Source organism: Micromys minutus, assembly GCF_963924665.1.
Source record: "Micromys minutus genome assembly, chromosome: 25".
In the NCBI taxonomy this organism is placed as follows: domain Eukaryota; kingdom Metazoa; phylum Chordata; class Mammalia; order Rodentia; family Muridae; genus Micromys; species Micromys minutus.
Window position 1 is genome coordinate 45,932,234 of NC_137960.1, and position 15,879 is coordinate 45,948,112.

At 42.9% G+C, this 15,879-nt stretch overlaps 2 protein-coding genes across 2 annotated transcripts; both read right to left on the reverse strand.

Moving 5' to 3' along the window:
* Positions 1-3,021: 3,021 nt before the first annotated feature.
* Positions 3,022-6,534, reverse strand: TSPYL4 (TSPY like 4; the record flags this gene model as incomplete). Its single annotated transcript, XM_080937641.1, has 1 exon — positions 3,022-6,534. One exon carries the CDS (start codon positions 6,532-6,534, stop codon positions 5,311-5,313), a length of 1,224 nt encoding a protein of 407 aa, XP_080793767.1. The 3' UTR covers positions 3,022-5,310.
* Positions 6,535-13,354: 6,820 nt separating this feature from the next.
* On the reverse strand, positions 13,355-14,821 carry TSPYL1 (TSPY like 1). The gene has a single exon (XM_080938025.1). It carries the CDS (start codon positions 14,764-14,766, stop codon positions 13,627-13,629), a length of 1,140 nt encoding a protein of 379 aa, XP_080794151.1. The 5' UTR covers positions 14,767-14,821; the 3' UTR covers positions 13,355-13,626.
* Between the last annotated feature and the right edge of the window lie 1,058 nt (positions 14,822-15,879).

The following is a 15,879-nucleotide window of genomic DNA, read 5'->3' on the forward strand; positions in this document are numbered from 1 at the left end:
GTTTGATATTCAGAATGTCATTAGAATGTTATAATAAGTACAAGCAACAAGCTCAGGGCAAAGTAAAAGATGCTGTCTATGATTTGCTTAAGTAGAGATTTCTCTTTGCTTTGAAATAAAGCTATATTTCCCTTTGGATGTCTTTTGTGTTATTGAATATTTATATCATATTATTACATATATTATATTAATAATTTTATATTTATATTTGTCTGTGTGGAAGCATATGCCTGTGCCTGTGAGTATGCATGTGTGTGTGTGTGTGCCTGTGTGTGCCTATGTGTGAGAACCTGTGTGTGTGTGTGTGTGTGTGTGTGTGTGCCTGTGTGTGCCTATGTGTGAGAACCTCTGTGTGTGTGTGTGTGTGTGTGTGTGTGTGTGCCTGTGTGTGCCTATGTGTGAGAACCTGTGTGTGTGTGTGTGTGTGCCTGTGTGTGTGTATCTTCTTTTCCTCTACCATGTGTGTCCCAGTGATTAAGCTTAGGTCAATCACACTTGGGGCAAGTGCCTTTAACCGCAGAGCCATCTCGAGACCCAAAAATGCATGCTTCAATGCTTATAAATGGTTGTTGGTATAAGAATTGAGAAGCCCAAAATTTAGAAAGTTAAAAGTAACTTCAAATGAAAAATCCTTTCCCAGTTCCCATCTAAAGACTATGAGTCAAGATGCTGCATCATCCAACCAGTCTTTTCCTTCTACAAAGAGAGCTGGAGTTTACAGTGCTTTGCCCCTTGTCTCACCTGCTGGCTTGTCACTGCTGCCTCTAGTGAGTGCCTCTGTATTAAGCTACATTTAAATTGTATCTCGTGGTTCATAAAAAGTGTCAGTGTTTCTAACTAGGCAGGAGAGGTGGACAGGGCTGGCAGGATGGCTTTGTGGATAAAAGTGCTGAACAAGTCTGATAACCTGAGGTTAGCCTCTGAAACCCATGCAGAGGTAGAAAGAACAGACTGGTGCGAGACTTCTCACCTCTACACACAAGCTTTGGCACATTTGTATACAGATATGCACAATAAAAAATTAGATGTTAAAAGTTTTTTAAAAATTAAGTAGCCTCATAAAAATTAAAAAGATGGAGCTGGAAAGGTAGATGGCTCAGCATTTACGAGTTTTTGCTGCTCTTGCAGAAGACCTTGACAGCTCACAACTCCCTATAACTACAGTCCCAAGGGATTTGCTGAGCCCTTGTCTGGCCTCCTAGTCTCTATAGGGACCAGGCATCCTTACATAAAATGAATAAGGCTTTTCTGATTAAAAAGAATATTAATAAAAAAAACTATTTTTTATTATATCATTTTTATTTATGTGTGTGCCTGCTTGTCTACATGCAACTACCCATGCAGGCCAGAAGACAGCCTCTGAGGCTGAATTATAACTGAGTCACTAGATAAGGGTGCCAGAAACCAAACAAGTCCTCTGCAAGAGCAACAAGTGTATCTAACTACTGAGCTATCTCTCCAGCTCTTTTCTTCTTTCATAGTTACATGTACTAAAAAAAGCATGGAGCTTTCTGACACAACCACTAGTGTGTGTGTGTGGTGGTGGGGGGGAGTTGGTAACATAAGGACCTGTACTGATGTTTATCACTTATAATACTGTTGTTGGTGGAAAAATACCTTGTGAGCCATCATTGGTCCCAGTTATGCGAACAGTATCGTCCTTGGTCCAAGTCCTTTCCTTATGGGGTTTAAAATAGCCTTCTGAAAAAAACTTCACGGACCTTGTGAGTGCTGCTTTATTTCCTTGCAGCAGTGTGGTGCTTTGAAAGGAGTACCCAGTTGTCCTTACCTGTACCTTTAATACTGGCACTTAGGGAGACAGCAGCAGGAGGGTCAAGAGTTGGAGACCATCCTGGGCTACACACTTGGTGACACCCTGCCTTGGAAGACAAAACAGTTAGCAGGAATACCCAAAATGCAAGTCTGTGACTGTATCTAAACCCCTAAAATATTTCACAATTTCAGTTTCAAGTAATAGTTTTTCCTTGTGCCACTCTTCATTAAAGGTTTAGAGGTTAAATACTTCTGCATTATCTGTATTAAAATATGGATGCTATATTGTTTAGAAAAATGAATAACCAATATTTTTAGCCAACAAAGCAAAACTTGAGCAAATGTACCAAATTTTCTGTTAAGTTAAAAAGTGTCAAGTAACTGAGTAGTCGGAGGCAGGTCTTGCTGACATAATTACTTCTGGGGTCAGAGATGTGAGAGAAAGCCTGGCTTTCTTTTGCAAGTGGACCATCTCTGGTGGTCTCTGCTTTCTTCCTGCCCTAGAAGTAGTCATGTGCTACCACTCCCTTTTCAGCTTTAATCTGACAAAGGTACTGTCATTCTGATGAGACAGCGCCACTCACTTGCTGTAGGTTAACATGGCTTCTGCTCAGCTTCATCTACCGTGAAAATTATACCCTGATGTCACTTGCCAAACAGTGGGTTCATTCCTACACCCCTTGCCTCCTCCATTCCCTTGCATTTCTTGTTTTTCTTCCTTCATTTTAGATCTTAACTTCCTTCCTTCAATATAGTCTTAATATGTATGCTATATATGTACATATTTATTGTATATCATGTATATAGCTCACTGCCTGTGCATCGCTTTATAGCCCAAGCTAGCTTCGACTCCAGCTCCTCCTCCCTAGAGCTGCAGTCACAGACTGTACTACACCCAGCTCCCCTAGCTATTCTCTGTGCTGCCTCAAAACCAGTTCAGATAGTCTCTCATCTGTTGACTCAAACAAGAAAAAAAAATCATCCTGGTCTGCTCAGTTCATGTTGTTCTGTGAATAAAAGTGAAATGCTTCATCATTGTACAACTGTGTATTACCCCAAACAGCATAGAGCTTTTTATTCATTTTTATTTAGTTAGTTTTGGTGCAAACGAGAAACGTAACAGTAACATATCTTTCCTTCAAGCACACGGGAGAAGACAAAGGACTAAGATCCTCATTTAGTTGATAGCCGTTCTACTTCCCAAACTGAATAAGAACATAATGTCAAGTATTACTACAGCAAGAAGTACCAGTAAGACGAGTTACATTTGTCTTTGTGAAACCACTTTTACAAGACATAGCAAGTTTTCAAAAAGTCTTCAGACTTCAGAGATCACATTGTGCGGATTGTACGTCTGAGAATACAGCTATATATGAACAGACACCAGAACAAGTTAGTCTAGTAATGAATATTCATCGGGGTCCTCATACTGCAAGTGACAGAAGTTCTAATATTTGCACTTGTTCTCAGTGATAAGTAAAAGGCAGGCTTGTAAACGTCAATCCTGCCAGTCAGCTGACAGGGAGATAGGGCTTGGTCAAGCACAGTGGAATGAGGGGTGCACACCATTGATCTCCCACAGACAAGGTGCACCCCGATTTACATCTGTTCGCTAAGATTACTGGTGCAGCTGAGAATTAGGACAAAACTAGAAAAGTCCCCCAAGCATCCGTTTTATATCCCAACCCATTGGTTACCCCCACTGCCCTCTACACTGGAATGTGCCTCAGGGACCCCTGCCCCCAACCCTGTTCCTTCCATATGTCATCCATCACAGCAGACCTAGAAAAGCTCACTCTGCAACAGGCTCTTCCCTCTAGTCTTCTTAAATCCCAGCCTCCACTGAAGGTCTCCAGACCTCCAGAGCATCACAGGAGCTCTTTAAAGAGAAAGGGAATGGCTGAGGGGTACAGTGGCAGGAGCCGTGACAGCCCTGCTGCAAACTCACTGGAGCTGGTCCTGCAAATCCAGACCCTCATATCCTCACACCCCTAAGAGGCTCGGGGTCTCCCTCCCACAATGCACTCTTCAGCCTGCTTCCTCTTTTGTTAGAATGGAAACAAGAAAGGAAATTGAAAAGCTGACAGTTAAGGTTCAAGATCAGGCAAACACAACAAAGATGTCGCACATTTTTTCTCTCTGGTCATTTCTACAAGTTAAGGCCTGCAAAAGAACTGCTGTCCTTTAGAAACGGGGGACAGATGCATTCATTCCCTCACTGGCTGCTCAGGGCAGGCACATGCTCTGCCACGGACATTCTTCTCTCTTCTCCCAATTCTCAAACTAGAGCTGAAGAAACACACAGCATCTGGTAGACTGGAGGGAAGGGTGGAGCTGGTCTCCCTTGAAATTCTCAGATGCTGCTATGGAAGGTCCAATAGTCAGGGCAGAGAGACTTGGAATCTACCTTACAGTACCTTTTTCTGCCTGCACAGTCAAGGGGGAAGCAAATAAAAAAAGCCTGTTTTCTGTTTTGTTTTTCTGTCTCTGGGCTGCAACTACTTCAAAGACAAAGAAGGGAGGAAGAAAAGAGAAGAGCCCAAGAGAGAAAGGTATTGCTATCCCTATGTGCCACAGAGGCTTTCTACCTGCCCCAACGTAGGAAACTTTGACCTAACCAGAGTGGGTGTGAACACAGGAAGAGGGGGAGTTACCTATCAAAGTTGCCTGGATCAGTAAGAACTTCTGAAAGGGAGTCACTTCAGCTTTGCTTGGGGCACTGCCACATGTGACTACAGGTCCTGCCCAGCAGCTAAGTGAGCCATGGGAACTGATACAGTAGGGGGTTCTATGTGCTACCAAGGAAGGACCTGCTTGGGCCTGTTCAAAGCTCAACCAGGAAAGAGCTGGTGGGCCTTGCACAGACTTCCATCCTCACCAGTAACTGAACACAACGCACAGCAACCAAAAGTACAAGACCCATGTGGTGACAGAAAACATTCCTCACCTGTCACCTACAGCCACCTGCTCATTATACAGATAACAAGCAAAGGCCCAGGAAGACAGCTAGGATCTGGTGGCAAGAGCCTGGGATGTCCTGTAGTTGGGTTGATGGCTGGGTTGGGATACAGTTCTATCTTGCAGTGGTGAAACTCACAGTTCTTCACAGCACATAGACATCAGAACACAGCAGGAAGTATGAAACATGGCTAGTTCTTGATAAGGATGTGTCGAGCTTCCTTGTGGTAGAGAACCACTTTTTAAAAAAAAGAAAAACTAAAAGAAGATTGTGTCACGGACAGGAACCAAGCCATGCAAAGGAAGGATTACAAACTACAGCACGTGAGCTTGACACAGAAGCGTTTGAATTGAAGGCCATGCACTTGGAACACCATTAACACTATGAGGAACATTGTGATGGCCCAGAGAAAGAAGAGCAAAGACTTGGAAAGCACAATCTTGAAACTACTGGAGACTTAGCAGAACCAAAGAACACAATCCAACAGGAAGAAAAAGCAGACAGAAGGCTTGCATGCTGCTGGCCAAGCTGGGGAGGTGGTCAGACTCTTTTGCGAGAGCTTCTCACGAGGGCAGAGCTCAGCCAGACTGGAACCTGAAGGACCTGGGGCTCTCCACTGGCGGCCTCGGTGGGACTCGAACTCCTCTGCGTGGCCCGTCGCCCATCAGATAGTATTGTAGGGGATTGGACCACAGCTCCCCTTTGATAATTTCAGCTATTCTGTCGAATTCTAGGAGGCTGTGGTCTGAGAACCAGTTGAAGAAACTGGGAATCGTGTTCCCCTCCCTATTCCTGTGGATATGGGCTTGGGGTTCTTGACCCCGGTGCCAGCGGATTGGCGTAGAGAGTGACACCACTCGACCTGAGGATCTGCGCTCATATTCTTTGACCAGCCCCTCATTTCGAAAGTAGGGGTTACTTTGGAAGATGAACTTAAATTTGCACCCGGCTCTTGGGTGCTTAAGCTCCTCCACCTCTAAATTGATCATGTACCTCATCATGTCTTCATCTTGGCCACTGATCATTGGTGACAGCTGGGGGTGGTTCCGAAAAGCGGTGACCCAGAAACCTGGAATATTTTGGATGATGAAACTTCTGCGCTGCATGTGGAGCCTTCTCATCCGCCCAAATTTGCGTTCCAGCTGGAGGAAGGCCCTGTCAGCTTGCGCATTTACATTTGACAGCTCTTGATCTATGGCCTCCAGCGAGTCCATGCAATTATTGATCTTCGGAGCTCTGGGACGAGTCTCCTCTTTCCCTCCTCCAGCTGCCTTTTTTTCCTTCTGTACCCCCTTCTTTTCCTGAATTGCCGCCCCTGCTTCTCCCTCCTTGCCTGTGGCCGCAGAGATGGCGCACCTCGTAGTCATTTCCTTGGTCTTCTTCGGCCCTGGCATCATCGGAGACCCCAGACCCACGGCACCACAGGCTTCCAGAGCTTTCTGCTTAGCAGGGCTGCGAGGCCCTTCAAGCTGACAGCCATTTTTACTGCTGTCGTCGGCTGCAACAGGGGCTGAGGGTGCGTCCCGGCCCTTTGAGGGAGATGGAGCCTCCTCCAGCCCCTCTCCCGCGGCCGCAGCACTGCTATTCTCAGCCACTCGGAGGCAGAGCTCAGGGTCGCAGTGCTTGGAATCCCGGGACGCGCCGCCCTCCGCACCGGCCTCACCCGCAGCCTCCATCTCCCGCATCGTGTCGGTCTCCTCACGGAGCTCCTGGTCCTGCTTCAGATCCAGATCTTCGGAGGCATGGGCAGGGGTCGTGGTGTTAGCGAGAGGGAGCTCGCTGTCCCCTTCCACACCGTTCATTTTGGCAGCTGACAGCCCTGCAGAGGAGCTTTTCCTTGTCCTCTGCAGACGCAGCGCAGCACCGCAGTGAGTGCTTAGCTCCACCCCTTTTCTTTCGGGCTGGAGCTGCCATGGCAACCTGTGACGTCAGTGTACCATCTGCCACTAACCACAGCTCGAGAACTCGCAATCCCGATTTCTTTTGTCAATCAAGTGTGTTCTTTTTGTCTTTTAAAATGATGTAAATTTAATCTTATATGGGAAATTGAGTATTTATATAAATGGACGTCGCATTATATTTTACATCTATTCGTAAGTCTCTAATTTAATTGCGATACTATCTAAACCATGACTCAAAATAAATTTTAAAATAAAACCTATTGTCTAATAAAGTCAGATTTCATCAAGCTCCTTAGGAATAGAGAAGCGAATTCGCCACCTCACAGGCCTTCCTTATTTCGGACACAGATTCGATTCATGGCGGCTACTGAAGAATTGCGCAGAATCCGATTTCGGAAAGAAAAAAAAGTGTCGTCGCTGTTTTTATTTTCAAGCAAACAAGACATTCCAAAGATGAATTTCTACTTCTGCAGAGATTTTGGTGTTTTTATAAATTGGCTGACATCTACAAAGCAATTGGGTATTTTTTTCACTTTTAAATAAATAAATTTTATTAAAAAGTAAACCGCTCCTTACAGGTGGCCACGACACATGCCATATCCAGTTAGCCCTTGAGAATTACTGAAGGAAGTACAGTCTCCGCGGATTTTAATTTCTAAAACCATACACATTAATCTTCCTTTGCCATGGGTTATGTATGACCTTAGGTTCGGCTTCATGCCTGTGGGTATGAAGCCAATTAATATTTGCCCAAATTTGCTTTTGTGAAGGTAGAATCAATTCGCTTTTTTTTTTTCCAGACACTTAAGCAATTGTGTCTTTAAAATGAAAGGTCATTCATGCAAGTCAATTTAGAAAACGTATTTATTCAATCATTTTTTAAAAATAACTAAATAAAAACTATTTATTTACTTAGTCATCACTGTCTTTACTAAAGTCTGAGAATGAGGATGTTAATCCTTAGGGAAAGGAAAGATCAAAGAGAAATAAATTTTGCATATTTAATGTTTCCATTCCTATTAGAACAAAGGCTTATAGCTCTTTGCCAGGGGAAACTGATTCCTCCCAGAGTACCTTTGCGCTACAATAAGAGTCTTGGAATAGGGGTTAAGACAAACATTACCCAAGATGGCACCTGGTTCAACTAAAACTCTGAGGTGATAAGAATGACACCTGGCAGATCATGCAGTTAGATTTTTTCCTTTCTTTCTACTCCAAAGTTGAGTGTTCTTACTCAAAGACAGTATGCCCAGACTGGCCTCTTCATAGGCCCATCTCCCAAGAAAAGGAAAAGAAAAAAAAAAAAAAAAAAAAGAAAGAAAGAAAAATCAATTGATCTAAATAAAATAAAAATATACACACAAATAGCAACTATTTTTCTGGCCCCTTTCTTCTTTCTCTTAACAAATGTCCTTTTGGCCTTAGTTAACTTTCTTTGTAAACATAAACACTGCTATAATGGACTCTGTGATTTCTTTAGGACACTCCTGAGTTATTCTTTAACATTATGACAGACAGGAGATGGGGAGGGGGAAGGGAGGCTGCTACTTTCTTTGTAGTTCTAGAAATCCTGGAACTATGTAAACCAAGCTGACCTCCAGCTCAGATCCACCTGCCTGTATCCAAAGTGCTGGATCAAAGGTGCCTTCACACCCATGTCTTTTTTTTTTTTTTTTTTATGTGCAATTTTCTTCAATGTAAGATCATTGTAGTAATTTAAAGATAAATGAAAGAATAATTTTAAATATCTTTCAATATATAGGTGCTGTGGCATGCATTGATAGCTAGATGGTCATACATATGGAATCATCAGTGTGTGGAGTTACTGTTCCCACCTGAATCACATGGATGATACTAGAGACATTAGTGGAATTTACTAAAATGAAGAGCAATGTTACAGTAAAATTCTGTGGATATATTAGGTTTCAACAATTTACATGGTCCAATCTCAATTCTAAGACACATTTCATTTTATTTTAGCATCTATAAAATAACTGTTTATGACACAATCAATGAAACCTAACAACTGGTCATAAGAATAGCACTCACAACATAGTTGTCATTTTCTAAGCATATTGTTAACTTGGTTGTTAGTCTCATTATTGTAACCAGACAGATGCAGCCTCTTGACATTTCAATCACCAAACTGTTTAAAACTATGTGAGTGGGAAGAGTGGGTATTTTGTGTCCTCTGGATCTTTCTTCTGACATTTCCTAGCTAGAGCTAGAGAGCACCAGAACCAACCTCGCAGGAGTGTAGTGATTTGGGAAACATTTTGTCTTAGAACAACACTTTCATTAAACACTGGGACATCTTTTAAGAATGCCAAACATTTATACTCTAAAAAAAATTTTTTTTATTATCTGATAGTCATGTATGCCTGAACTCCAGAAGCAAAGGCAAGAAGGCAGTCAGTCCCCTCCTGGCTGTGTTTGGATCAAGATGCAGAGCTCTTGGCTCTTCCAGCACTATATCTGCCTGTATGATGTCCAGCTTCCTGCCATAGTGATAACTTCTACAATTTTAAGCCAGCTCTAATAGTTTTCTTTGATACGAGTTACATTAGTCATGGAGTCTCTTCCCAGCAATGAAACCCTAAGACAGTAAAGAAGTCTTATGTCAGCTTATAGGTACATCCTCAAGGGCAGAAACCTGAAGGCAGGAACCGAAGCAGAACTGGTGTTCCCTCTAGCTTCCTCAGCTATCTTCCTTACATGGCCAGGCCTCACCTGTCTAGGGTGGCATTGCCCACAGTGGGTCATGCCAATTATCAATTCAGAAAATGACACACAGACATGGCCACAAGCCAATCTGATCTTAACAATTTTTCAAGTGAGGTTTCTTCTTCCCAGCTCATTCCAAGTTTGTGTCAAACTGACAACTGTAGCTGACTATAACATGGGTAGGTGAAAACTTCTTGTAGGTCTTCAGAATCTCTGAAGTCAGGAGAAATGGATGAAGGAGTCCAATGGATCAAAGCAGCAATTAGCCGTGAATAAAGCACTGCTCCCAAGTTACTCACTCTTTCCTAAAATGCTCACACAGGGACTTAGCTCAGTGGTACAGTGCTTGCCTAGCAAGCACAAGGTCCTGGGTTGGGTCCTCAGCTCTAGAAATACAAATAAAACAAACAGATGCTCACACAACTTCTTTAGTCAAGGACTCAATAGTAAAGAAAAGTGAGAAGTCGCCAACGTCTTTGATGCTTCCTCTCTGCCAGTTTGGTTCCCCCTAAATTTGTTTGTGTATTTTTTTTTAGGGATGAGCAATATTGAGTTTTAAGGGAGAAAACACCAAACAAGTGATTCTCCCTTCATTGAATGAGTTCCTCAACAGCAAAGACAGAACCATCTCATCTAATCACATTCAAAAATAATGACTAAGGCTGCTAAAATTTAAGGCCACATTACTATTCAAAAGCAAAGCATGCTCCTTCGAGTGTTAAGCACTCATGAAAGTGACCCAATACAATGCCAAGCCCAGATTTGTTGCTGCTAAACAACTGTTAAATACAAAGCCCATGTAACACATACACTGCCACTGTATTATACAGCACATGCCTAGAGTAGAATAACCTATTTTCAGGGTTAATTTTCAGTTATTATAACATCTACAGTAAGTAATTTCTGATTATAGTGCATATCTCTAAATCAGATGATACAAAGCCATTTTATTCTAGAAAAAATATGAATCTACACTAATCTTTAGAAATTGCTAGAATTTAGTTATAAACCAGAGTGTAAATTTAGACTCAATCTACTCTGCATATATCAGAAGTAGACTAATTTGACAGTACATTTTACAAACAACTCATTGTATCTTAGGCATTCAAGTTAATAAACATATCTCACCTCTTTTAACCCACTATTCTTTATTGATCTTGCATTTTAGCTAGATAAATCTTGACTTACACAAAGGCATATGCAGCTCATGGGAAGAAAATAATACTGTTTAACTTTTAAAAATACATTTACTTAGAGATTCATTAAATAATGTCCTGTATAATTACGACTAGCCACATTAATGGAAAACTGATTTATATTTATATGCCATATAAATATAAATTTATGTATGAAATATATATTTAGTCCCGTTCTGACAGTATTTTCAAAATGTAATGTGAAAACCTGAAATATCTTGTTTTTCACACTCACTCTGTAAGTTAGTACATGTTACTTATAGCAAATCTGTGTAGAGCAGATAAATATGCCCAAACACTAATCCATGATTCAGACTGCCAATGTATTAGACAACATATGCCTTGAGTATAATATCCTATTGTCAGTGTAAGATCTACCTTACAATGTTCAAAAGCAAATAACTTTTACAAGAGTATTCAACATGAAGTGGTGTTATTATGGCAGATGAAAAATTATACATTAAAAAGTCTAAACCTTGTCTAATCATTAAAAAAGAGCATTTTGCTATTTATCAAACTCCTTTGCAAATTCTTCTGACATCAATTTTACAAATGGTTTGAAAACTATCAGCATGGTTTTTAAAGCAAGATTGTTGGGATTTGGCAAATCCCACCCCTCAGTTACCTGGCAACAGCCCCAGTGACCTGACACTCTAAAAGGGGCTGCTTGCCCCCTCCTCCTTCTCTTGCTCTTGTACACCCCCACCTCTCCATGTGCTCTTGGCAAGCCTCTACTCCTCTCTCTTCTCTGCTTCTACTACCCTCTTAACTCCCCCATGACCTGAATAAAGTCTATTCTGTACTATACCCTGGTGTGGCCGGTCCCTTAGGTGGAAGGGATTCCCAACATGGGTCCCCCAGAGGCAACCCCCTCACCTCCAGGCCTCACTACACCTCCACAGGCCATACCCCCACACACACACTCTCTTCATCCTTTGCCCAACACTGGTGCCAAAACCCAGGATGTCATCTTTTAACAACAAATATACCAAGAAACTTCTTCCCATTACGTTAAGTCTTTCTGGGCACTTACCTCTGCCATCTGTGTGGTTCATTTCGTCAATCTATAAATTGCTGACAACTATGTGCAATGCATAGTAGCTGCAATAAAAAACTAAATACACTTAGCTCTATTTCGTAAGGTTTCTAAATTCTGAGGGAAATAAAAGTAAAAATGTGAAACAGTATCATTCTCTACCTACTGTATCATGGTATATTTGCATATCAGGTCTGAAAGGAATGGAATGTATCCATTTTCTTGTTCAAGGCCTAGCAGAATGCCTTTTAAAAAGTGTGTAATTCACCACAGTGAGTAATTACTTTATTTTCCAGCAACAGGAGTCCCTAAAAAGGTTATCTCACACTCGGGAACAGAAATAATACGAGGCAGAGAAGTTATGATAAAAGGCTTTGAAGTATCTGACAAATGGAAGATAATGATAAAGTTAATATTTTCACAGATGAAAGGGTCTGAAATGGTATATTCATTGGTAAGTACTTTATTCATGTCTGCTTATGAAATGCACATTTCAATAACATGAAAATATCATCTGTGGAGACAAATTGTGAAACTGAAGAGTGAAGATATGGGAGTACTGCACAAGTTGTGTGGAAAGGTCTCAAATCTCAGTAAACAGTTGTAACTGTCAACCTTCTAAAGCAACAAAACACTAACAGTAACAATTACAGCAGGAGAAACATTACTGTGTTCTCTTGATACCTCTGGGATGTTTATTGTGTTCATTTATGAAATCTGATAATTCAACAATCTTGTTAATTATACAAACCTACTGAGGCAGGTTTATGGCCAAGGTGGGGGAAAAAAGCTATCCAACAGGGTGCCATGCTTTTATTTACCATCATGCATAAAAATGGCAACAAATATAGTCATAATATAGTGTTAATCTGACAAAGAAATTTTACAGCTATGTGCAGTTTAAGAAGAGACTATCAAGGCAGTCAAGTCACACACTTATTTTCCCATGAAGATAATAATTTGATAGACACATTTGATATAGACCAAATGGTTTCAAATGAATGCAAAACAGAAGTGTTTAAATTTCTCCAAAAGTAGAAACAAGTCACATTTTACTGAATACTGGTAAAATATGAGCACAATATTACACTTTCACTGACATCAGATCACACACAGAGAGGAAAACAACCAAAACTGGCACTGCTTCTTTAAATAGCATTGTCTAGGCGACATTCAACACTCATAGAAAGTATTTTCCTGAGAAATTCTCTTCCCATCACCTTTGACCAAACTGTGAAAGCACACATCCTGTCTTCATCCTCAGACCAATTTTATCTGACTTATTTTGGTTCTACGCCTTTTCATCTCACTTTCCCTAAGAGCACCCATCACAATCTCTTTACTTCTTTTATACACTATTAGGAAGTGTGTCTCGTTCCGTCGCCCTATAGGCTTTCTAGGGTTTGCTAACCAGGTTGAGGAATGGGTAAGAGAGGAAACAAGGCAGAGTTCTGTGGCCTCTTACTGAGCATCCTCTCAGGAAATGCTAAATGAACTACAACTCCTAATGTTACAGATGTTTCTGAACTACTTTTCTTTACAATAACAGGAGAAAGGTGGGAGCGTGAGGGTGAGGAGTACTGGCAAACAAAATGTGATATAGCCTGGAAAGTCACAAAATCACACAGAAGTTGGCCCACTCCTGCAACGACCTTAGGCCCAGCAAACTGTCCAAAACTTTTGTGCACACACTGCCACATGCTGAACAAGTAAACAGATAAAGACATCTAGGTGGCAGTAAATGGGTAACACTGAAAACAGGATCCACAGTGTAAAGGCAGTTTAATGTACAGTTTCATGTTACGCTTAGAAAGGGTACAAGCCCTGTCTATGAACCAGCAGATACGAATTCAGAACAGCATGGGGCCATGTGAAAGCAGAAGCAGGTCCACAGTCTTAATGTCAAGGTGGAGAAACTATTCAGACAGAAGATGCAGAAAAGTCAGGAGCAAAGAAATCAAAACACTGCGTACCCGCTGCATCTGCTCAAGCACAGGTGAGAAGGGGCTCATTCAGCTGCATTTTCAAAGGTAAAAGTTAACCTGACTGGAAGCCAAAAGGCCTGGGAATCTCCACAGGCTCCCTTATTGGGCGACGTCGGGGTCTACGGATTCCTTCACGAGACAGGTAGTATTGCAGTGGGTTTGGCCACAGGTCCTCTTTGATAATCTCGGCGATTCTGTCAGATTCTGGAAGGCTATGGTCTGAGAACCAGGTGAAGAAGCTGCAGATGAGGTCTTGGTTTCTGCGAATGAAGGACTGGGGCTCATGCCCCCTCCGCCATATGATTGGAGTGGAAAGAGACACCACTCGACCAGATGATCTCACTTCATATTCCTTGACAATCAGCTTATTTCTGAAGTAGGGGTTTCTTCGAAAAAAGAACTTGAACTTGCAGCCCGTCTTAGGATGTCTCAGTTCCTTCACCTCCAGATTGGTTATGTACCTTAACATCTCTGCATCCTGACCCCTAATCATGGCGGATAACTGAGGGTGGTTCCGGAAGGCAGTCATCCAGAAGCCTGGGATATTCTGAATGATGTAGTTCCTTCGTTCCAGATAGTGTCGCCGCATCCGCCCAAACTTCTGCTCCAGATGTTGGAAGGCCCTGTCGGCCTGAGCATTCACAGTGTCCAGTTCTAGCTGGATGGCCTCCAGCGGGTTCGTGCGAAGATCTATGCTTACGTGCCAAGGCCCTGCCTCCTCCTGCGACTCCCTCACTCCTCCACTAGCCTCCAACATCTCCAGTTCTTCACTCGCAGGCTTCGGCTCCACCTCCATCACCTCCTCACTCTCGTGCGTCGCCACTTCTGACTTCTCTTCCGATGCCACCGCGATGGTGCCCCGTTCAATCTTCACGTCGTGGGCCTGGGCCTCCGCTCCCCGAATTTCTAGGGCCTTCTCCGCATCTTCAGGTGTCACAAACGCCGCTGCCGCGAGGCCCTCGACTACGAGCGGAGTCTCTCCCTGCCTAGCTGCGGCCACCCGCATCTGGGGGTCAAGGCCCGAGACACCCCAGGGCGCTGGGCTCCCCACGATCCCCGCGAGGCCCTCACCTGTTACCGCCTTCTCGCCGAGCAGCAGACGCCGGCCTGGGGTCGCCGGGGCAGTGTCGGCATCACAGAAGCCGCGGCTGTCGGGGACAGGGGTCCCCTCGTCCCGCTCCGGGCCGCTCATGTCCTGTCCGGTCGCACAGACCTCAGTTTACTCCCAACCCTCACTTCTCGCAGCCCCAGCTCCGCCCTTCGCTGTCTCCAGGGCGGTGACGTCAGAGCCGCGTCCCGCAGGTATCGCGAGAGCCTGCAGCGCACCTGATTGGCTCTCCAGCGGGATTGACTTTCGTATTTGTTTGGCTTCTGTAAATGTAGCGGGTTGCAATTGTCAGGATTGTTTCGGTAAAGGAAAGTCAGTGATCATAGACTGAAGGCTGTGGCGGGGCTTTTGGGAACGTCTCCCGCATCCCGGCTGCAGCCGTTTGTGTGTCTGTCTGCTGTCCACAGTCAGCATGCAAGTTCATCACTTTTTTAAAAAGCTAGGAGCCGAAATGTCTGCATTTAACCAAGGTGAATGCACGGACTTCTCCAGCCCCGCCCCCACCCCGCTTTCCCGGAATTTAAAAAAACAATGAAGTCTAGCCCAGTGTGCTGGCCCTTACCTGTCCTCTCCGTACTCTGGTGCTAGAGAGAATCGTTGACTTGGAGGCTAACCTGTACTGAAAATAATAATAAAAACGCAATTCTACGCTAACCTCTGACATTGCTCAGGAATGAAGCTCTGTGGGTTTGGGGATTTCTTGGTTTTTGGAAGATGTTTTGTGGTTATATTTAATGATTGTTTTTACTGGTGCATCTGGCACTGTGATACACACCACGTCGTATAGGTCTTATTCTGTGATGTATTAAGATATTCATTTTATTGAAACAAGGAGAAACTGGATCTCTTACCAAAATAACATAGAAAATGACAGAGCGATATGAGCCCAGCAGATTTGATTCCGAGGCTCTCTGAACAGGATGTGACGTCACTTTAAGATAAGCATTAACCCATAATCATTGTCAAGTTGATTCATATTTTTCCCATTTCCTTTCCTCATCCACACATAAATTAATATTTAAAAACACATTCATTTCCTTTTTGTTTTGAGAAAAAGAAGGTATTCGTGGTCCTCAAATTCAAATTTACCAGAACAAATTTCACCTTCTGTATATCACGTTTTCAAAACACCATTTAACTTCTTTCGATAACGTTCATAGACAATATAACCAACCCAGTTATACGCATAAATTAAAA

What these genes read in the sequence shown, in the direction of transcription:
- TSPYL1 (XM_080938025.1), bottom strand. Translation starts at nt 14,766, where the DNA reads ATGAGCGGCCCGGAGCGGGACGAGGGGACCCCTGTCCCCGACAGCCGC.